The sequence below is a fragment of the Eulemur rufifrons genome, chromosome 7 (genome assembly GCF_041146395.1).
Source record: "Eulemur rufifrons isolate Redbay chromosome 7, OSU_ERuf_1, whole genome shotgun sequence".
Lineage (NCBI taxonomy): Eukaryota > Metazoa > Chordata > Mammalia > Primates > Lemuridae > Eulemur > Eulemur rufifrons.
In genome coordinates, this window is record NC_090989.1 from 62,486,505 (window position 1) to 62,511,116 (window position 24,612).

At 36.8% G+C, this 24,612-nt stretch overlaps 1 protein-coding gene across 1 annotated transcript in view; it reads right to left on the minus strand.

The window, feature by feature from the left end:
- TMEM39A (transmembrane protein 39A) overlaps positions 1–20,890 on the minus strand; it is a 32,260-nt gene extending 11,370 nt beyond the window's left edge. The window contains exons 1-5 of the mRNA XM_069472664.1: positions 20,591–20,890; positions 19,221–19,407; positions 12,720–12,942; positions 8,267–8,350; positions 3,625–3,779 (exon numbers count right to left, since the gene is read on the minus strand). Coding sequence (XP_069328765.1) covers positions 3,625–3,779; positions 8,267–8,350; positions 12,720–12,942; positions 19,221–19,333 — 575 coding nt within the window. The 5' untranslated portion in view covers positions 19,334–19,407; positions 20,591–20,890. The remainder of the gene's footprint in view (positions 1–3,624; positions 3,780–8,266; positions 8,351–12,719; positions 12,943–19,220; positions 19,408–20,590) is intronic.
- Positions 20,891–24,612: the final 3,722 nt, after the last annotated feature.

Here is a 24,612-nt window from a genome sequence, read left to right on the forward strand (position 1 = left end):
TGACCAGGCTGCAGTATAATGTAAACATAACTTTTATATGCACTAGGAAACAAAAAATTTGTGTGACTCACTTTACTGCAATATTCACTTTATTGCAGCAGTCTGGAACCAAACCCACATCTCTGAGGTATGCTTGTATACCGAAACCTAAAATTTGTTTAAATTGCATTCTTATTTCCTGTGAAAAGCCTTTAAGAATAGGCTTCTTTATATACCCAAATTGAAATAGAAAACTTTGCTAGTCACTTTGATGATGGTAATCCTCTTAAACCTGGCCAAAACATTCCTTGATATAGCCGTACGTAGCCTTTTAAATCAGATAGGTTAATCTTCTGGTTCAACCAGGTAAGGAGAATGACTAAATAATTTATTTTCAACCCAAACAGCTAAGATATTAATCTACAAATGCAGAAGCAATTGATATAAAGTGTACATACCTTATACAAAATCTAAGTCATGAAAAAATGTTTATAACATTTTGTAGGGAAAAGGGTAATATTAATGAATTCAGCTGATAAGTACCTTACATAATTGTTTAAACAATATAATTAGACCTACAAAGTACAACCAAATAGAAAGATTCTTCCTGCTATCCTTGTCGGCACAATCTCTGATTATGCCTTGATTTTATACTATGTGATCACCCATATAAATTCATGCTAACACTTCAACACCATAACTGGCATAAAGCAATAATTCTCAAACTTGACCAAGCATCAGAATCACCTGGAGGGCTTGTTAAAATAAAACTTGGTGGGCACTGTTTTCCAGTTTCTGTTTCAGTAGGTTTGGGACAGATTCTGAGATTTCTATTTCTAACACACTTCTAGATGATGCTCACACTGCTCTTCTGGGAACCACATTTTGAGAACTATTGATTACAGAGTAATGGTTAAGACAAGGGCTCTGGAATCAAAAAGATCTTAGTCTCTCACTATTTGTCTAACCATGAGAAAGTTTTACAATGTCTTAACTTGTCTTTGCCTATGGCAAAGACTGCTAATTTTCTGCCAACAGCCATTGTTCTCCTGTTTCTGTACAGCAACAGAATTTCTAGTTGTAATAGGGCTGCCCTACTAAAGATTTAATTGTTCAGCCTCTCGTGTACCTATCAATAATTAAGTTCTGGCCACTGGGAGGAGGGATGAAGTGATAAGTGGGTAACTGGATCATGCCCTCCCCCTCCCGATCTATCCTGCTAGGGAGGATGGAGCAAAAAGAGAACAGAAGCCTGGGTCCCAACACTATGGGGCTGCCACAGTTAACTAAGGTGACTTACACCCATACTATACATGAGAGAGGAATAAACTTGTAACTTTTTAAAGCCACTAGTATTTTGGATCTCTGTTACAGCAGATTAAACATACTACCTCCTGGATTATGGTGAAGATTTCCTCAGGTGATGTTTATAAGCACCAAGCACATAATGACAGCTCAGTAAATAGCAGCTATCTATTCATCTCCAATGAAGAAAGTATGTGCAATATGTCAATATGTACAGTACATTCCCACCAGATACCGTGTACTCCCACCAGAATGGCTAAAATTTTAAAGACAGAAAACCTCAAATGTTGACAAAGATGCAGAGCAACCAGAACTCTCACAGAATAGGTGGGAGGACAAAAACGATACAAACTCTTTGCAAAAAGGCCTGGTAGATTCTTATAAACATAGTCCTATCCAATGACACAGCAAAGCCATTCTAGATATTTCTCCCAAAAGAATGAAAACATCTTCATAAAAAAGACTTGTTTAAGTATGTTCTTAACAGTTTTATTTATAATGGCCAAAAACTAGAAACAGCCCAGGTATCCATAATAGAAGAATAAACAAACTATGGTATATTCATATAATAAAAGATTACTGATACATGCACCCATATGGATGAATCTCAAAAACATTATGCTGAGTAAAAGAAGCCTTACATAAAAGGTTGTACATACTGTATGATTCCATTTACAAGACATTTTAGAACAGGCAAACTAATCTGTGGTAGAAAATAATCAAAACGGTGGTCTTCTCTGGGGACATAAACGTGGGGGTTTGACCAAAAAGTGGCATGAAGAACCTTTTGAAGTAGTAGTAATGTTCTATATCTTGACAGGGGTTTGAGTTAAATAGATGCGTTTACATTTATCAAAATTCAATAAATATATACAAGATTTGTGAATTTTATTAAGAATTCAACATCAAAAGAAAAAACTGTAGACAAACAGCAAGCTCTAATTAATGATATGCATATGCTGAAGTATTTGGGGGAAGTAAACTGAGGTTTGAACTTTAACTTTGAAATGCACCAAAAATAAGATGGACTGATGGATAGATGGACAGGTATGTATTACACAATTATAGTAAAATATGAGTAGGAAGAATCTAGGTGGGGGTTACACTGATGTTTGCCATAAAATTCTTTCAACATTGTTGAGTGTTTACAAGTTTTCATAATTAAATGTTGATTAAAAAAATAATAATATATATATGTCTACAGGGCTTGAATAGGGCACACAGTAGCCCCCCTTTATCCTCAGGGGATATATTCCAAGACCCCCAGTAAATGCCTGAAACCATGGATAGTACCAAACCCTACATACACTATGCCTTTGCCTATATTGTATATACACACCTATGATAAAGTTTAATTTATAGATTAGTTACAGTAAGGGATTAACTAATAATAAAATACAATAGTTGTAACAATATACTTTTCACAATTTCATGGATAGAATTTGTTCTTACCATAAATCTTAGCCACATCAGCATGATTTTTTGTCTTTACTTATTAAGTTGAGGTCTTTTACCCTTTCATTTAAAGGTAGCACTTTACACCTCCTCTTTGGCATATGTGAATTACCAGCATCATTAATCTTGCACTTGGGGTGAGATTAAGTAAAATAACGGTCACTTCAACACAAGCACTGCTATATGGTGACAGATAATCTGATAACCAAGTTGGCTACTAAGTGACTAATGGGCAGGGAGCGTGTATAGCATGGATACGCTTGACAAAGAGATAATTCACATACTGGGTGGGACAAAGTGCGATGACAAGAGATTTCATCATGCTACTCAGAACAACATACAATTTAAAACATATAAATTGTATAATTTGGAATTTTCCATTTACTATTTTCAGACCTTGGCTGACTGTGGGTAACTGAAACCACGGAAAGCAAAACTATAGAAAGCAAAACAGTGGATAAGCGAGGGTTACTGTACTGTACTTCTGTTACATGATCTCAAAGATCAAAGTAATATGACCAATCAAATTACCATCCAAGGGTTAGGACTGATTAAGCCAGTTCATTCAACTAAAATTAACCACCATTTCCCTAGTACAGGTAGTACCACGGGTCTTTACTTGGTGAACAGAGATAATTAAAATATTCTCCCTGGTAAAACAGCCATATAAACACCTGGGACAGTCCTGGTTTACGCCTGTTGTCCCAACTGTACCCTAGTTTAGAAAACAAAATATATGGTCACTATACCCACAGATTTTCCAATTTTCTAAACTCTTGGCTTATATTTGAAGAATTTCATTTTCTCCTCTTTTACAGAATCATTTGCACAACCCAAATAACTTCTAAAGATTTACTAATAAAATGGTAAAACTCGAGTACTCACGGGTAGCCAAGGAAAAGGAGATTGAGGACTGAATGGCTTCGAAAGAGATTGACGAGGGTCCAACAAAGTACCCATCCACACAAAGTGAGTAGTACCAAGCGAGCTGATATCAGAACCATGTAGTGAATCAATGATGCTGCACCTGCCTTAGTAGCCTGAAAGTTTGGAAGCATCAAAAGGAACATTTTATAAATGATCTTATTCAAAAGTAATGCAACTCAAGGAAGGACTTAGTAGCTTTAGTGGAAGCTAAAATGTGTCTAAGAAAATGAAAAGAAAAACTGCCGATTGCATGTTATCTCCCTAATAATAACTTCTCTAGCCACGGCTCATCAATTCCTCCTTGTACCCCCACAGTCCCTTATACAGACCTCCTTTAAGTTCTTATGGTATCATCTCATTTATTTACGTGGGGGCATTGAGACATACTTTGAGAAGTATGGTCCATGGACCACATTCATCAGAATCACTTGGGCTGCTTATTGAACATGTAAATGCCTAATGACCTCCTTCTCCAGAGGTGGGGAACAAAATGAGTCAAGGAACTTGTATTTTAACAACCTATCAAGTGGTTTTTATGTACCTAAACATGGAGAGCCACTAATTTATTTGTCTTACTTCCCACTAGACTATAAGGGCCTCAATAGCAGCGATAATATTTCTATTTTTATTTGAATCCTCACCTCTAATCTGTTTGCTAAATTAGTGTTTAATAAGTTACTGAAGTTTCAAAAAATAATTGGATCTTCTTGGACACACACCTTATGTTTCTTCTTTAACTTCTGCAAACATGGAAATAATGCATAATCACTTCCAATTCTTTATATTACAGCTGTTCAAATATTCTTCTTTAATCTCAAATCTTTAAAACTGACTAAATATAGTAAGTACTTCTCAAAACATGAAGCTGAGCAATGTCATTTTCTTTCAAAATGTACTAGGAAGGATAGAATGACCAAAATGTAGGGGAAAATGGTAGATACCCATAACTTCTAAAACAGTAGTATTGGAACTCATAAAGGGGAAAAAAGTCATCTGGAATCAACAGTACATGGGAGGGGCTAAGTTGATTTTCAGGGCCCTCCTATATATCCACTTCTTAGTTTACAGATAATATTACACAACATATATAATATATTTGCAATGTATTGTACATACTACATATATAGTAATATACACAGTATAAATAGTTACTTAAAATGCAAAGAGGCAATTAAATTAATAACGAAATGAACTGCTTACGCCTCAAACTGTGGAGAAGGCTCAAACTGTTCTCAGCCATAGCAGGGCACATAGTTTCCTATCACTCCCCTGATCCATACTCACGCCAATATACCTCACATGTCAAAGCCTAAGGAAGTTATTTCAGTCACTGGAGTTACTCCATTGCCTCCCATCTCAAAACTTTAGGGTTAGAAATAAAAAAGACTGCTTCTGCCTAATGTCACCAGAGCAGCAGAGCTTGGATTTATTATTAATTTTGTCTTATTCCTGAACCCAAGCCTTATTCTTAACCACTGTGCTAACCACTCTTTCCCAGGTTCTGGGGTCACAGTGGTAACCAAGACAAACAAAACCCTTGACTTTATGAAGCTGCCCAACCATGAAAAGCAAATAATCTAAGCAAACTTAGATTTGGACAATTATCTTTATAATTATGATGAGAGCTAAGGAAAAGAGTAAGCTGCTATGGAAAGCAATAGCAACAGACCCTAACCTAGAGATGGCTTCCTTTAGGAAGTTATATGTAAGCTGAGATCTAAAGGATAAGCAAGAGTTAGCCAGGTATGGAAAAGAACAATATTCGTAACACTATGTTAAGTGAAAAGTATAGATATAAAACTATATACAGATAATGTCTCAAATATATTAAAATAAATATATATCTTTATATGCAAATAAAGATTAGAAGGGAATATATCAAAATGTGGTCCTCAATGAGACTGTAATTTTTAAATTTTCTCCTTTAAATTTTAGCATTTTCCATTTTTTTTTTTTTTTTAAGCAAAATGTACTACTTTTCTATTTAAAAAAATAATTGTAAAAAGAGTTGTTTCAGGGTAGTGAACAAACAGTTGCATTTATTTCTGGTCTCATGGAGCAAGTACAGAAGCAGAGCTAGCCTGGAGGTGAACAGAGTCTATGTAGGTAGAGAGGTAGTCCTCTCTGAATAGTATTTAGCTTTCTGAATTAAAAACCTCCACCCTTTCCTTAAATATGATAGGTCCTTCTTAGGGTAGGGATCCTTTCTGTGAAATAAGCAAAAAAAAGAAGGCAAATTTATTTAATGGAAGGAAGAAAAGATGATTTATAATGGATTTTACTCATCTACTTTAGATATTTTAGGGAGAGAATCACTACACAGCTTTTTAAAATTTTTCAGTAGGCAATATGTTCACATCACTCAAAATACAAAAGTGTTAACAGTGTTTGTAGTGAAAAGCTTCCCACCTGCTGTTCCCATCTCCTACCACCAACTAGGCAGCCTGTTATTACAATAGTTTGCATGTCCTTCTAGATACAATTTATTTATATAAAAGCAAATATATTTTGTTCCCTCCATCTGTCTTAAACACTGTTCTGCACCTTGTTTTTTCCACTTAACATCTTGGAGGTTAATACATAAACACTTTTTCATCTTTTTAAAGACTACATGCTATTCCATTATGTAGATGTACCATAATTATTTAAACATTCCCTTACTGATGCACATTAAGGTATAAGTTTAAGTCTTTGATTAAAAATATGTTTAAATTTAGCTTAAATATTTTGTTCCCAGTAAGAATTGCAAGCTTCTTTAGAAAATAGCTAATATACTCTCCAACTACGGCTGTGCAAAGGCTGCTAAACTATTTTTAGGCCTTTTTTCAGTTGCCTTTGCAGCAACAGGGTAGAAACCCCAGTTATGCAGGGTTTACACACTACCTGGACATATTAATTTGACATATGCAAGTAGCATTTCTAAGTAACTAAAGGGATGCAACAAAATCATTCCCTGCCTATTTTAAGAGATGTAAACATAAAACTCCACCGAGATCCTCTAAAGAAAGAACACACTTTCTCAATATATCCAAAAGTAAGCTTCTATTTTCTTCATCTAAATAAAGAACCTGAAAGAAGAGGTTATAAAAACAGCGTTTCCCCCTGTGAAAAATAATCCTACTACCAGTATTTTTCAGTTAACTTCAAATGGCTTTCAGATCATGACTTAACATTTCTAATTACTGTGCTCACAGAAATAAGATTCCTGAAAATCAGAGCTTATACACAAGAAGACTTTCCATGTATGTTATGCAAGAAATAAGTTGACTTTCAATAATCTGATTATAAAATTATACATAAGATATACGTGATTTTAAAAAAATCTGGCCAGGCGCGGTGGCTCACACCTGTAATCCTAGCACTCTGGGAGGCCAAGGCGGGTGGATGGTTTGAGCTCAGGAGTTTGAGACCAGCCTGAGCAAAAGCAAGAGCGAGACCTCGTCTCTACTAAAAAAATTGAAAGAAATTATCTGGACAACTAAAAATATATAGAAAAAATTAGCCAGGCATGGTGGCACATGCCTGTAGTCCCAGCTACTCAGGAGGCTGAGGCAGAAGGATTGCCTGAGCCCCGTAGTTTGAGGTTGCTGTGAGCTAGGCTGACGCCATGGCATTGTAGCCCTGGCAACAGAGTGAGACTCTGTCTCAAAAAGAAAAAAAAAAAAATCTAAGATATGACCATTTAAAATTTCACACTGAATCATAAATTCCAATATTAAAATTATTAGCCACTTTAGCTAAGTTAACATTTTTTGGTTTTGTAATCATTTATAGCCTACAAGATAATAAAATCTTAAGAAAGCACATTTTTCTTCCTCATTGGGGTTTACACATATATGAAAAATGATACCAGTGGCCAACTCCAACACCAACTTTTAATTTAATAAAGACCATTTTGAGCTGGGTGTGGTGCTATGCACCTGTAATCCCAGCTACTCTAAAGGCTGAGGTGGGAGGATTGCTTGAGCCTAGGAGTTTGAGACCAGCCTGGACAGCATAATGAAACCCTGTCTCTAAAATAAAAATAAACAAATAAATAAGTGATCGTTTTAATGTTCCAGTTCTTTCCTCTTCTGCCCACTAAACTTAGATGCTAATCTTCAGATTAATCCTGTGCAAATTTTGACATTGCCTTTTCTAAAATTCTAAGTTTTAAATAAACTCAAACAAATGTTTCTTGCTAGCTAACTCTACAAATAGTATATAAACAATATCAAAAGAAAGTTACCTGAAACTGGATGTTTTAGATGCAACTGTATATATACAGATGACTCTCATAGTAATAGTTAACTGACACTCATCCTATTTTTACTGAACTATTAAAATTTTGAAAACTGTACTGAAAAACTTGGAAGCTGACAATAAGCTCCTGCCTGACAAATGAGATTTCTAACAGTTCTCTTGAGTTATTTCAGACTTGAATTTTAAATATATTGCAGGAAAACCTTTTTTAAAGTAATGGCAGAACTCACATGGGAGTAAAGAAATTAATTTATAGTTTTATTAAAGTTATATTTGGACATTTCACATTTTCAACCTGAACCCAATCTAGTAACTAATTCTAGCTACAAGTGATAGAATATAGTGAATGAACTGTTACCTCTGAGATGAGGGCCCATACAAGCCTCCTTGCAAGCATCACTGTGATGAATGCTGCCAGGTGATAATCAATGAGATGAAAATTCTATAAGAGAAACAAATAACTACATCAGAAAGAAATATGATGTGTATCCAGCTGGGACTCCTACACCAAAAGAGGTTTACCCCTCAAAAGATCTTCCTTAGACCACCTTACCCTTACAGACTACGGGAATTTCACAGATCTTGAAGAGACCACCTACCTTCTCCTTCTCCTTTCATGACAAATTGCTTTAACTTTCCAAACACTATTTTAAACTATCTGGAATGTATTCTCCTTTTTTGAAAGTTTACTGTATTAAAAGGAAAATATTGTGGCTTTGGATTAATAAGCGGTAACCTGCAGAATTATGGCAAGAATAATTCATATAAAATGATATATTTATAATAGTCAAATTTAATAGATCAGTTGGGATTCTCAGACTTCAGAAGTTACTGTTGGTCTCTTTATGCAAGCTTATGTTAACCTAACTGGGCGTCTACTTAACTCTCTACACAGTTGGCACATCAATTATATTCATTTAGTCTTTCTTCCTAACTTGAATTAGAATTATGCCTTATATCTCATCTTTTCTTCTGTAAAATAATAGCATTACCTAAATGCTGTCTATGGTTTCTTCTAGTCCCAAAGCTGTCAATATAACTGTGATAATAAGCAAAATGAAAAGTCTTAAGCAACTATTTTGCAGGAACCAAGGAACTTAGTATGTATTTTCATTTTGATGGTCAAAAGGTCTGTAGGTTTCCACAATTCCTTCCAAAATGGAAAGTTGACTTTCTCAATAAATTAATTCAATAAATATGTATGTAGCACCCACAACATGCCAGGTACTATTCTTGACACTAAGGATATAGTGCTAAAGATGACAGCTAAGGTTCCTGCTCTTCTGGATCTTCCTTTCTACTGTGGCATGAGAGGGAAAGGGAATGGCAGAGATTACTAGCTGTTTCTTCTACCATTTAAAATTTAACTGGGCACTGACTCCCAGCCAACTAAAGGTTCATTTTCCAGCCTTCCTTGCAAAAACTACTTCTAGCCAAGGGATGTGTGGAAAAGTGATTTGCCTAACTTCCAAACCATGCCCTTAAAGAAGAACTGTATCTTTTTCCTTTCCTCCTCCTTCCTACTGGCCAGATGTGATGATAGAGGTTGCAGCAACTGCCTTGGACCACAGTTTGGAAAAAGCATATTGGGGATAGCAAAGCAATAAATAAAAAGAATTGCTACACTACCATTATATCATTCACCTAAACCTTTCATTCAATAGGGAAACAAGCTTTTGTTATGTTTTAGTCATCCTGTTACAACAGCAAGAAGGGTGAGATTAGGTAATGAGTGATAAATGAGTTCAGATTTTTTTCTAATGGGAAGTCACAGTAGTATTTTAGGAAAAGAGTGCCACAGTTCTATTTGTATTGTAAAATGATCATTCTGGCTGCTGCATGGAGCATATATCGTAGAGGGACAAGATTAGTTAAGAAATTATAGCTTTTAATTCAGGTGAGAAATGATGATGGATTGATCAGGGTTAGTAGCAATGGAGATGGAATGAAGTGGCCAAATTTTAAATACATTTTAGAGGTAGAACAGCCACAATATCAAGAGAGTAACTTACCACTCCTTAGATCATTTCCTTTTCTCTCTCTAAGTATTTTGCATTGTAACAATACTTATCCTCTTCAAGTTTTGGGACTCCTCCCTACTCATCCCACTCCTCCAAAGTAATACATGCAGATTCACCAACCCCCTAGCTAATGTCTGGGTCTTATTAATGCATCACCAGTCCATCTAAGACACTTTTTAAATCAAAAGATTTAAGTGCCTAATATCTCTTTTTGTTAGCAAATTTTTTTATATTTTAAATCAATGAAAACTGGTAGTTTATGATTAACTCCTTATATATTAGGATATTTGATTAATCAGAGCCCTCTACTCCTGACTATTCTGAATAATTTACTACTTATAGCTTTTATATTTCTTAAGGTTAAGACTCATTAGCTTATTATCTGAGAGCTAAAACGATACTTCACATATCCAGGTGTCTATATTTTCTTTTTGATAATTATTAAGATCTTGAAATGGAAAAAGGAAAAACCTAATGTATAAATCTTATAAATTTCCAGGTCAGACACTCATAATAGAAGAAAACTTAAAAGACAAACCATGTATTTGGGACATAAGTCCCTTCTACAGCATCCCAGTCAAGTAACCAACCACTGTCCAGGCTCAAACACCTTTAGTGATAGGAAATAACTAGGTCTCTGGCAGTCCATTCTATCTTGGAACAGCTCACTGATTCAGACTTCTTTCAGATTCATGGCCTAAAATCTTATTTACTATTTTACATATGTTACTCTTGGCTTCATAACTGAATTTTAAGCTTAGTGTTACCAAAGATCATCTACAGCAAATAAGTGAGCCAATCCACACTATATGCTCCTTTAAGTGTGTTTTCCTCTAAAAATGACATTTCCAGACTTTCTTGCAACTAAGGTTTGAGATATGATTTAGATTCTGCCAAGCACAGGGATTACATAAAACTTGAATTCAGAACTGAGTGAAGTGGGGAGGGGGGTTGTGGTAAAAGGCATCCATTTTTGATGGTGTGGGTCAGAGCAAAGGAAGCATAATTCTGGAGTCAGCAGCTGTAGCAGCAGGTGGACAGGTACATGGCTCCCTTTGTTTCAAGGAAACGTCTGTAGGTGATTTTTTTAAAGAACTCTAGTCAGAAATGGTATGCTGGGAGAAAGTTCTTTGATTAGTCTAAAAATTTAACAAATGAGAATTTTCCAGAGGGATGTCAAACAACTGAAAATTTTATAATGAACTACCCAACAAGCACTTATAGACTAAATACAGAACAAATACAGAAAGAAAGCATAGTAGGTTAGTCTGCAATTGAGTACTCATTTTGCTACTATGTGATTTTCGAGATAGTTTATAGGTCTCACATCCTTATTTATAAAATGGGAGTCAAACAGTAGTACCTATCTACTTTTATAAATAGTAAATGAGATAATACTTATAAAGAACATACTAAATGTTTTAATAAGTGTTTGCCATTGACACTGTTAAGGTAGTAAAGTACTTACAGAGCTACACAACTGGAAGTCTTAAAGATTATTTAATTTAACCCTTCCCTTTCACAACACATGGCCAAAGAAGGTTGAAGTATAGTTCCTATGCTCAATAAACTTATAATCCAGGTAAGAAAAAAGACTATTTAAAAGAAAAAAAAACAGAAAATTTGGCATTAAATTGTTACAATCCTTAAATAAAGAAACCGACATTCTCATTACATGATATTAAGTAGATGCATGGTCAATATAGTAAGAAAATTCTTACCAGTTAATTTCAGGAACAACCAAGTTATAGAAATATTTTTTAAAAATTTTTTATTCCCTTCCCATACTATCTTGAGGATTTTGGTCCACATTTCCTTTTTATGTTCACCAGGCCAGGGAAGTTTGCTAATCTTTTGTTAGCCTCAAACACATATATAAACTACCCAGGATAATAGTTGTCTTTCCCCTAGAACTTATCTCTCTCACCCATCCAAATCTGCCATGCCAATGACATATCTGTCAAGTCATCTGACTAGCCTTACTGATATTTTATATACCCATCTACAGTGAACCTTCTCTGCAACAAGATTAACATGGCCCTCTAAAAATACTGGGAAAAAAACCTCAATATATTTTTATGTACTTCAACAGAGACAGCTAGTTCCTGTTTCAATTTCATTTTTGTAACAGAACCCAATTTTATTCAGGTTACCAATGTACCCAGCTAAAGGACTATATTTTCTAGCCACCCCTGCAGTTAGGAGTGTACATGTGTAGAAATGATGTGACCCTAACCCATAAGAAATTCTCCTTTATATTTCCCTAAGCTCTTACCCCTTTCTGGCTGACCATGGACCATGTTGGAAGACAACAGTATCTCCCTCAGCCTGAATGCCAACCTGAAAGAATGCCTGCCAGCCAAGACAACCGCCTCAGACTGTTATGTGTTTGAAGCATTATATAATTTGGCGTTTATTTGTTACAGAAGCTACCATCATCCTAATCCGGCCATTAAAAGGATAGAGTTGCTAGAATTTAATCATACTGACACCTTATATTTACAACAAACTTAACATGGTACAGAGAAAGCTAAATATCAAAAACTTTCTGTGATACTATAATAAATTATTTAAATGTTTTCTAAATTTTCATTTATATTTTTACTTCCTCTGCTAGTATTTATACCTTAACAATCTTACCATGAAATTTTATTTCTGAAAGTAATCTGTGGTCTAGTGGAAAAACATTTTATTAGAAGAAAAACTATTAAGAAAAATAATTTCTACATATAGACTTTCCAGCTAGCTTCTTGGCTGACATGAAGATGTTAAAGGCCTAGTAAAACTTACCAGTGAAGTACAAGAAGCAGGATGATTGTAAGGATACCACCACACCGTTTTATAGATATTGATGTACTGGATGAACAGAGCAACCAATAGGTAGATGAAAAAAAGAAATTCAAAGAGTAGGCTCCCATCCACAGGCAAGTCAGGAATTTGGCAATGACGAACAGGACCCGGGGTAATTAAGGCTGTGATAGGTGGGACTGGAAGGCCAACAGCACTACCATTCCTGAAAGAGAAAACTATAGTTAACTCAATTGGTGATACCCTTCCGTGTCACAGAGCACAAAGGGCCCCTGCTGCCTCATCCACCTACCCCTTAACTGTCGGCTTTCCCCCAAGACTCCCATCCTGGCATCCTCTTCTCTTCTCCCTTTACACACTCTCTCAGTGATCTAAGATATAGCCATGGCTTCCATTATATCCTACATGCTGAAGACTACAATTTCTTTCTACAGAGCTCACTGTTGCGTTTTAGTCCCATGTTATCTAACTCCCTTCTGGACCTCTTTGTGTTCCTCCTCCTATAATCCTGACATAGTTCGTGGCCCACCCAACCAGCTGCCCAAATCAGAAACTTCGGAATCACACCAGAACTTTTCTTCTGCCTCTCCATATCCAATCACTCTAAATCTTATAGATTCCACTTTATAAAACTTTGTCCAAACTGTACCTTCCCCTTTAAATTCATTGCCTTAGTTCAAACATTCACCATTTTGCACCTAAACTATTACAGTAATTCTTCTAAATTCAACTTTATTTTCACCAAACCTCCAACGTGCCTTCAGGGGTCTAAGGGGAAACTCTGATAGTATTACTCTCTTACCTAAAACCCTTAAAAGCTCTCCACTGCCAATGGGATAATATTCAAAAATTTTTAGTATATCCTATGAGGCCTCACCTCTTTTCACTCTTCCACATGCACCCTATACAATACCCATGCTATTTGCTGTCTGGAATATACATGCTATTCTTTTGTGCACATTATTCCCTTTACATGTATAATAATACCCTTCCTTAACTTCTCACGTATTTACTGACAAGATATTTTAAGACTTTTAAAACTCATTCTTCAAGACTTTTAAGATGCTCAAACATATCGTCTGTAAAGCTTATTCTGACTCAATCAAAATTGATTCATCTCTTCTCTGTGCCACCATTATACCTAAATTATACCTTAATTACAGTACTTTTTATACTCTTACATAATTTTGTGTATACATCTATATCTTGTCTACCAGACCGTAATCTTAAGGACAGAGACTGTACTTTTCTTAGTTCACTGCAAATATTTATCTTTAAGTTGAAAGGGCAGCAGACTGATACAGTCAGGAGAGAGAGCTCTTAAAACACAAATATAAATAGAGATTTGAATCTCGATCTTATTCTTCTTTCTTCCAAGTTCTTTTATAGATCAGACATAGCTGGGCTATCTAAAATGATAAGAAAGAGATAGGGATAAAATTTCCTATTGTTTAACACCTAGGAATAGTCACAGAGATCTCAGGGCCTGCTACTGTTTACAGAACAAGGAAAGTTTGGATATCCAAGGCTTGGTTTGGATACTTCCAAAGAAAATTCAAGAGAAGGAATAATATTAGTATTACCATTCTACTCTAAAATTTCCAAATACAGAATACCAACATTGGTATGTGGCATTTACAGTACTTTAAGTGACTCATGGGAACATGAACTCTATTCATAGTTAAGAATATTATGGGAAAAACTCAGAAGAGCTAGAAGGTAAGAACAGGACTACAGGGGGTAGGGAGGATGGAAAAAAATTATAAAAGTCTTTTCCTCTCATTCTCAGAGTATACTCCAATAAAGAAGGCCTACCAAGTAATAAACTGTGACCTATCAGTAGGTCTCAGAACCATAGCTGCTCAATCATAAAGTAGTCTTTACATCCCACAGTTTCTGATCTGTTCTGGGAGGTGTGCCACAGCACTGTAAAACTCTAGGAGGCATCATTCCATAAAATACAACATGAATGGCAGCCTCTGGATTGTACAAGTCAACAGACCTGAATGGAGAGGATTAAGGCCAGCAGCCAATCTACTCTCTCACTCCAGTTAATCATAAGACATTGAAATAAAAAAATTCTGATGAGAAGTTACAAGGTTAGGAGCCTCTATTCTAGAACAAACTAAAAATTCTTATTCCTCTTCAGTAAAGAATACACTACAGTGGAAAACATGCTAAGCTATTTGTTATAACGTAAGGGTTACAAAGGTACTTAAAGGATTTTCCCAAGTACAGCAGACTAATATGCTTCTGCCATTAACAAAGTCAATAAAATGCTGGGCTTCAAAAAAGATGTACAAAAGATCTACACCTGTGATACTCTATACTGCCTTAGCTATTAAACTTCAAGACAGAAGACAAAGAGACAAAGGTCAAATAAAATGATCCACAGCATCAGTGGGGAAAAAAGAAAAGCATCTTTATATAAAAAGAATCTATGAGATTAAGTCTTTTTCATCAGAACTAAAAAGTTGAAAGCTTGAAAGCAGATATGACCGAAGTTCTTAAAACCAAAAAATTTATAATCAAATAAACAGACTTGGTCAATACACCTCAGAAAATTAGTTAAAGAGGTATTATTTAGGAAAAACAAGAGAATTATTCCCCTAACAGGATGTAAAAATAGATTTAAGAATTTATTCAGGACTCACTTATTTCCCACAGCAGCAAGTTATGAAAACACATATAAAGTGTTGTCTACCAGGAAAGTTCATTAGAAACTCAATGTGGGCCAGGGCGGTGGCTCACGCCTGTAATCCTAAGCATTCCGCCTGTAATCCTAAGCATTCTGGGAGGCCAAGGCGGGAGGATCGTTCGAGGTCAGGAGTTCGAGACCAGCCTGAGCAAGAGCGAGACCCTGTCTCTACTAAATAAAAAAAAAAAAAAGAAAGAAATTAACCGAACAACTAAAAATATATAGAAAAAATTAGCCAGGCATGGTGGTGCATGCCTGTAGTCACAGCTACTCGGGAGGCTGAGGCAGTAGGATTGCTCGAGCCCAGCAGTTTGAGGTTGCTCTGAGCTAGGCTGATGCCACAGCACTCTAGCCTGGGCAACAGAGAGAGACTCTGTCTCAAAAAAAAAAAAAAAAAAAATACAATGTGCAAGGTTTTTATCGGGGGCTAGCCACATAGGCACCCTCTTCCTAGCAGTACAAAATTCCAGACTCTCAAAAGGAAAGCAGGTATTCAGCATAGCTACCCTTAGAAAGACCTGCTTATAAGGCTTACATCTGGGAACTTGACTGGCAAACAGTCCCCTCCACTGATATAAAACTTTCCCTAAATAATAAGAATGGCTCCCTGTGCCTAGAACTGTTTGTATAAACAATGTGATTTATGCTGAATACCTGTGCTTTGCCCTTGCATATAAAGTTTGAGCGCAGAAAAGGATTAGCATAGCAAGCCTGATACTGGCTCTTATGGAGCCAGCAAACAGCACAACTTGGGTAAGCAAATGGATAAACCAAGAAAGAGTCAAAGGGAAGAAGAGGAATTAGAAGAGTTAGAGAAAACAGTAATCATCTGCACATGTTCAGGTGATATTATTAACAAAGTATATGCAAGAAATAAACAAAGGAAAAAAAACACACTTAGTTCTTCTCAAATAAGATTCTCCCTCAATCTGGAGCTAAGAAACTCAGAAATACACGGTATATCTTCCTTTTTTAAAGGGACAATCATCTAAATGCATTGTTGCAAGAACAAATCCCTGTTCCCCGAAGGTAGAAAGTGGGACAGAGAACTATGGATTTCAATCTTGACTGTGTCACCAAACTAGCTCTTTGACATTCTCAAATTTAACTTAACCAATCAGGCCACAAACACCTATCAAACAGGTGCAAATGCTCTCTTCTCCAGTCAACCTATGTCTTGCAGACATCCAAAATCATACCATACTTAAGCAATTATCTATTTCTCTCTTCAATACTCTACAGACATTCCAGAAGTAAGCTCTCCTCACTTGGACACTGTCTTTCTTCACATACATCCTTCTTAAAACCATATTCTAAGCCATCCACCATTGCTTTTATCTATATTTTTTATACCTCTTTCCCAGGCCTCATAAAACAAACTATTCCATCTGCTTCCTTCTCATCAAGAAGCAAATATAGAGCCTTTTTTTTCCCAAAATAACCTCTCTAGGTAAATATGTCACAAAAGAATCATTCAGTAATAGTCTCAGGGACTTTTCAAACCATGACCAATTATTTCTTTCACTTTATTCTAATCTGTTGGAAAACACATTCTTCTACCCACTCCCATAATCAATTATCAAAGAAATATATGTTAAAGGAGAGAGGGTAGAGAATGGTAAATCAAGGCAACCATAGTTGGAACCCTGAAAAGCCAGGACAGAAGAGCTACAATGAAGGGCAGAGAAAAGAATACAAGACTACAGCCAAATCCAGTAAAAAGCAGAGGTATTTCCCAAATGTTCCGATTTCTTCCCAGTATACTATCTACAGACTCCAAGTGCAGGCGGAAACATCTAGGAATGAGGCTTTCAGCTCTTCTTAACAGCAGAACACTTCATTATCCTTCCCCCAAGAGATATTTTACATGATATCTCAATATTTAAAACTCATAGGAAAGGGAGTTAATATGATTAAGAGGAACAGAAAACCTGAAGCCTAGACTACTAGAGCTGCCCATCCCCTTTTCCTTTTTTTTTCCTTAGGGTCTCACTCTGTCACTTCAGCTAGAGTGCAGTAGCATCATCCTAGCTCACTACAACCTCAAACTCCTGGGCTCAAATGATCCTCTGCCTCAGCCTCCTGAGTAGCTGTGACTACAGGCCATGCCACCATGCTTTGCTAATTTTTCTATTTTTTTTTTTTTTTTTTTGTAGAGACAGGGTCTTGTTCATGCTCAGGCTGGTCTTGAACTCTTGACCTCAAACAATCCTCCCTCCTCCACCTCCCAAAGTGCTGGGATTACAGATGTCAACCACCGCACCTGGCCCCCTTTTCCCTTCTGAGCCCTCCTACAGCAGCCCCTATGACTCTGAAGAGGGATTCGATGGGACAGTTTGAGAACATGATTATCTAGGGAAATTCTCAAAGCCAAAGTAGAAGGGAATGAACACAGAACTGCTGGAGTTAAGACAGAGGCAAAGCTAGAATTTTGTAGTTAGCTAGAACCCCAGCTAGGCATAGGTAGGATTTTCTATCACAATTTGAAAGTGCTGAATCAGTAAGTTTATAGTATATCTTAGTAAAATTAAGGCAAGTACTTCAAATTGCAAACAACTTTCATCTCTGTACCTTTCTTCTAAAGCATTTTCACATATTCTCATTCTTTTTATTTCTTTATTTTAACAAATATAAAACAATACATGTTATTTGTAGAAATTTTGAAAAAAATCAGTAGTTTTAAAAAATTTTTGCTACTACTTCATTTATTTTCAACATCTTGCTATGAGGCAAACAGTATCACTATTTTTAAAATGAAGAAATCCAAAGAGCAGCAGAGTAAAAAATAATACTGTTGAATAAACTACAGTTACCCTGTATAAATGTATAAACAAGAAATTTGGATTGAAAATTAGTATAATGAGAATCAAAGACTGGAAAAACATTTCTTCAAACTGGAATTTCAGGGAGAGCTCCACTGAAATGACAAGATCAGAACTAATTTTGAAGATTGGGTAGAACTTGAGTTGGAAAGTCAGAAAGAAAGAGGGAGGTCAGGCCAAGAAAGGAAAAGTGCATAAATACTATACAGGCCTGAAAAGACAAGAGTGGTACTGATTGCTAGCTTTGAAAATTAAAATCAAGGCAAGGGAAAAACTATATTCAGGGAAGAAGCAGAAATTAACTGGCAAAAATTATCTTGACCAAACAGTTGATTGGATAGAAGCATTTCTTTGCACTGTTACATGAGCAAACCTCTTGATGATGTTAGTTACTGTAGATTAGAAATAATTCATCGTAACTTTTGAAAATTAGAAACATAAATTTCCATTAAAAAAGATCAAATTCTTTATTCTCATACAACATGACACAAACTTAAGATGTCTACGCTATAGCTGACAGTTTATTATTATCGAACAATTTTTTGACAAAAAAATTTTTAAAACCTTTGATGGAATGTGACATAATTTTAGAACCACATGTGAGCTGTCAGTTTTAATTTGCTCTCCAAAAAAAAGAAAAAAGGAATGCCAGTAAGCAGATAAACAATTGCATTTGCCTTGTATTTTCATTCACTTCTTCCTTCTACTAATAGCTAAAAAGGGGATGACTAGAATTTGGATTATCAGCCTAAAGTAAGAGTTGGGCTATTTTCACTTTATAGGCCCCATATCACATCTTTCTACCTCCAAAATATTCTGAAATATTGAGCTTTCAGTCTTCAAGGACAGGATTTCTACCTCAGTATCAAGATAAGCAAATATCTGGATGGCATGATGACTTTTATGTTAGTCTTACTGATCACAGGACATTACAAATTATGCATACCCTTATTTCTTCTTTACCTGTTTCTCAAGCCTGTTCCATTGCCACAGCTCCCACCAACCAACGTCTGTAAAGAAGGTAAAGCTGAACGGCTTAGCTGTTGCCGACTGGGGCCCCTCCTTCCACCGGGCATGTCCAGGAACCAGTCTGCTTCCAGTGCCGCCTGTAGTTGCAACCCAGGTTAATGGCTGTCAACCTGTTTCAACTCTGAACAACAACAAAAGAAAACATTTAAATATCAGTGGACTATTTTTAAAGTAGGCAACATAATAAAACAACCAGAAAAACTGAGTGAGCAGGCCTTGCAAAACCAGATTTTCAAACAAATGCTTCCAGTGTCTCTGAGCTACTTTATTCTAATTAAAGGACAATTCAGACTCTAATGGGTCAGAAGCCTAAGTTCTGATCTAAGCTCTCTCTGTTCAGTTTAGGCAAGTCACAATTTTTGTCTTTTGTCAGTTGACTTGTCTCATATGAAAGATACTACAATCAGATGTTAGTTTACAAGAAACATCACAATTTATATATTTCCAATTCAAATCTCATGCTATACCACTTGAAATGCAGGAGCAAAAGCACTGTCCAAAATGTTAGGTTTTGTTATCAAGGGATCTGGGCTCTGAGATCAGATGTGTCATATTATCTAACCTTACCTGAGTCATTTAGCCTCTGAGTTTGTTTCTTCATGAGGGGAAAAACAAGTGTCCTCTGTTCTACAGAGGTCGACATCAGAACTGATGAAGATAAATGAAAGGGCACCAGTAGGCCTTTTAACTCTTTAAAAGTGAAACTGTTCAAATGGTATCTCCATATGTTAGGTGAAAATACAGAAAGGAACTCAAGTGGATTCCCACTCCAGAAAAACTGATGTAAAATCATTTAGAATTACTGAAACTGCAAGATTAAAAGGCAAGTAACAGAGATCCTCACTGAAAAGAAGCTGTGTTTTCATCAATTTAGGGCAAAAATCATAGTTCCGCCAATATGGATATCAAATGTTTCCTAACGAGACAACCAAAAACCAAAGGATGTCACGCTGGAAAAACCCTGTTTTTCAAAACGTTCCTGCAGACTGATCCGATGTTCCCTATTCCTAACAGCCTTACTGTTAGATTAGCAAACGCCAAGTGAGACAAAGCATTCAAACGGTTGGATGTAGGGGCTGCTGGTCCTTGCTCAATTAGTGAGCAAAGAGAAAGAAACGTCAGGGGCAAAAAACTGGGACGGAAGAGGCGAGAGTATGGGGTTGGGGGAGGTAGCCGGCTAAAGATCACAAACTTCAATAGACTGGTCCCTAAGAGAAGTGGACAAAGCGGTCCCCGCCACACACCCCGGAGGGCCAAAACAGGCCCAGGACAGTCGGACAGTGAGGCAGCTCAGTAATACTCACGCATGGAAGAGGCCCGGCCGGTGGGGCAGGATCCCTAGGAGGAGGCGGCGGCTTTACAGACTGGACCCCAGGCAACAGAACTCCCTCCCCGCGCTGAAGCACTCCAAACCAGCTGCCTTTACGCAGGCCGTCCCCGCCCGGAGAGTCGAGAAAAGGTATCCAGGCTTTGGGGTGCCACACCCGAGTCAGTGCCAGAGCCAGAGCTAAAACTAGAGCCAGAGCTCGGCCAGGTCAGCACTCATCCCCAACCTCCATTACCACGGAGCTGAGCAGACGTGGCAGCGCACGGTGATGACGTCAGTTCCGCGACGGCTGGCCGCCCCAACTGCGAGCTGGCCCCCGGAACCCTACAAGCAGCCACGGGAGTCCGCATGTCAACCCCTCCCGCGTGCACCTGCGCAGTGGAACTCGCCTTCTCCTTCGGGTTCGTGGTCCCGCCTTCCCCGCCAGCGCTGGCCAACGTGTTTCCTCCGTCAGCTAGCCCCTACGAGGTGCAGGGTACTTCTTGTCATCGCATGGACTCCAGGCCACAACGATGTACAAGTTGTCGCCCCCAGTTTACAGATGAGAGGAGATTGGGAGGCGTCACCTAGGGTCACGTCACTGCTAAGTGAAGGAACCCAAATCGTGAAGACTTCAGCATCCAACCCTGCACTTACTGTATTTTAAGTAAAGGACTAGATAGATGTTGGGGTTACAAAGTGAATGCCACAAAACCTTAGGGTCTAGTGGAAAAGACAAGACACCAGGAAAACGCAGTAATTACAATTTTATTACACTGCGTGCAACATTAAATGTATGTCCAAGGACCAGAGATAGCATGCAAGGCAGTGTAAGGAACTCTATGGGATGGGGGTGGTGCCGATACTAAGAAAAACTTCACAGAGAGCTTGGGGTTTAAGCCAAGACTTCACGAATGAGTAGGGAGTTCGTGGGAGAATGGCTCTTCTCTTGGAGAGGAAGTGGTAGATAAAAAGGTAAGGAGGCAGGCAACGTCATGATGAGTTCAGGAACTGCCAATAATTTAGTACCAGAAGAGTAAGAGTGTTGAAAGGAGCGGTTCTATGAGATCTTTCACTCCAGAGAGTTTAAGCCCCTTAATAGAAAGTTCTCTGTATTGATTATATGATTAGTTAACCGTTATTGAGAGTTTTGTTTTTGTTGTTGTGCCAGACACTGGACTACTACCTTTACACATTTCCTTTAAATCTCACAATGCTTTGATAGATACTACCATGGTTCCTGTTTGCAGAGGAAACTGAAGTTAATAGAAGTTAAGTAATAACCTAGCTAATAAGTGGCAGAGCAAAAATGACTTATACCAAAACTGCTAAAGTTAGTAATTTTCCCCAAAGTCCTAGTGTCCTGAGGTACCCAGAGACTTCATTCATGAATACAGATGGGCGTCAATTTAGGATGGTTTGACTTACAATTTTTTGACTTTACAATGGTGCAAAAATGATACCCATTCAGTAGAAATCATACTTCCAGTACTCATACAGCCATTCTGGGTTTTTATATTTTGAAGTATAGTCATACATCCCATAATGATCTTTCAGTCAACGTTGAACCACATATACAACAGTGGTCCCATAAGATTATAATGGACCTGGGAAATTCCTATTGCCTAGTAATGTCATAACTGTTGTTATGTGGCAGTGCAACACATTACTCATGTATTTGTGGTGATGCTGATGTAAATCTATTGCGCTGCCACTTATATAAAAGTATAACACATAAAATTATGTACAGTACATAACACTTGATAATGATAATAAATGACTAGTAATGGGTTATGTATTTACTATGCTTTTTTCATTATTTTAGAGTGTACTCCTTATACTTATTTTAAAAAAGAAAAAGTTAACTGTAAAACAGCCTCAGGCAGGTCTTTCAGGAGGAATTCCAAAAGAAGGCATTGTTGTCATAGGAGATGATAGCTCCATGCATGTTATTGCCCCTGAAGACCTTCAAATGGGACAAGATGTGGAGGTAGAAGACAGTGATATTGATAATCCTGACCTTGTGTAAGCCCAGGCTAATATGTGTGTTTGTGTATTTGTTTTTAACAAAAAAGTTGAAAAAGTAAAAAACAAATTAAAAATTTTACAAATAGAAAAAAGCTTTTAGAATAAGGATATAAAGAAAAAATATTTTTGTGCAGCTATACAATGTGTTTGTGTTTTAAGCTAAAGGTTATGAAAGAGTCAAAAAGTTAAAAAAATTTAAACATTTATAAAGTAAAAAAATCTATAGTAAGCTAAGATTAATTTATTATTGAAGAAAAAATTTTTTATAAGTTTTGTGTAGCCTAAGTTCACAGTGTTTATAAAATCTACAGTAGTGTACAGTAATGTCCTAGGCCTTCACATTCACTCACCACTCACTACCTGACTCACCTAGAGCAATTTCCAATTTTGCAAGCTCCATTTATGATAAGTGCCCTATAAAGATGTACTTTTAAAATCTTTTATAACATAGTTTTACTGTAGCTTTTCTATGTTTAGATAACCAAATACTTGCCATTGTGTTACAGTAGCCTCCAGTATTCCATACAGTAAAATGCTACACAAGTTTGTAGCCTAGGAGTAATAGGCTACATCATATAGCTTAGTTTTGTAGTGAGCTATACCATCTAGGTTTGTATACGTATGATGTTTGCACACCACTGAAATCACCTAATGAGTCATTTCTCAGGATGTATCGCCATTGTTAAATGACATATAACTATACTGCACACCTTCCTGGAAGTAGAGAAAATTCTGACTCAAGTTTTATTTAGATTCCTGAAGAAGTCTAGTATGGTACAGTGTTGGGAGTCTATTTTTGCCTCCTGCCTATTCACCTAAAGTAAGCATCACTCACACAAAAATTGGATGGTCCTACCCTCATGGAATGTTGTCCAAATGCCTCTTCTGACTGACATGGCCCATTCCTAGCTAATCAACATTATTTTATCTTCTACCATTCTTCAACATGCATCCAAAACCCACCACTACCATCAACCTAGATTCTACCCCCACCTTCTGCAAATTATGGCTCCCACATTTTCAGTGTTTCCAGCACAGTATTCCTTAACTGCAACATTTCCTTTTCTTCAGCCTGGAATATACTCCTCCCACCCCTTTCTCCAGATTTCTACTTCATATTGATTTTTTTCCTCCACTGAAACCAGTAACATTTAACTATTGCCTTAAAATTGTAAATTATCTCTGGGGAAGCACATATGTCTCCCCTACTAGTTCTGAACTTGGGAACACAGATTTGATCTTGTACTTCCGTGTAGTTCCACAAAGCCTAGGATGTTATTATGCACATTTTAGGCAATGGATAAATAATTGTACTTGTATGATTACCATATATACCTACACTTAACTATATACACCTATATATATTAATAGATATATACCTATACTATGATATGTACCTATACTGTCTAGTATTATGTTGCTCACTGTCAAAAAACAAAATTTCAACAAATTTAGTTTAAAGATCTAATTGGCTTTTATTAGTGATTCATATATCAGGTAGCATCCCATCTATGAAATAGAAAGGCAGACCAATGAGCTGAGCAGAGGGGGTTGGCTTTATAGGCAGAAAAGAGCTAAAGAAAGCAGAAATAAGGGACAAAAAGCAGACTTATCATTTTGAATTTACTTTCCTTAGAGGGTTAAAACAGAAGGGACTTATTTATTATGCCAGCTAAGGGAGACTGGGCACCTTCTGACTGATTGCTGTGAATCTCCTAGTTTTTTTTTTTTTTTTTAATGGCCCATTTTAAAGTTCAGTTTGATTATGTGGCACCCAGGATGAATGACTCCATTCTGGTTTGGTCTAGTCTTTTGGGACCTAGTGTAGGAGCTCAGTCCAAAACAATTGATCTTCCATAAATTTTATTTAACAACACTGACCTTTTTCCCCTCATGCCAAAGTCCCCTAAACTGTTGTAAATTCCTATCATAGAGGGACCTGTGCTATGCATTTACAACCCTTGGGGTGTAACAGTGCTGTACACATGCACA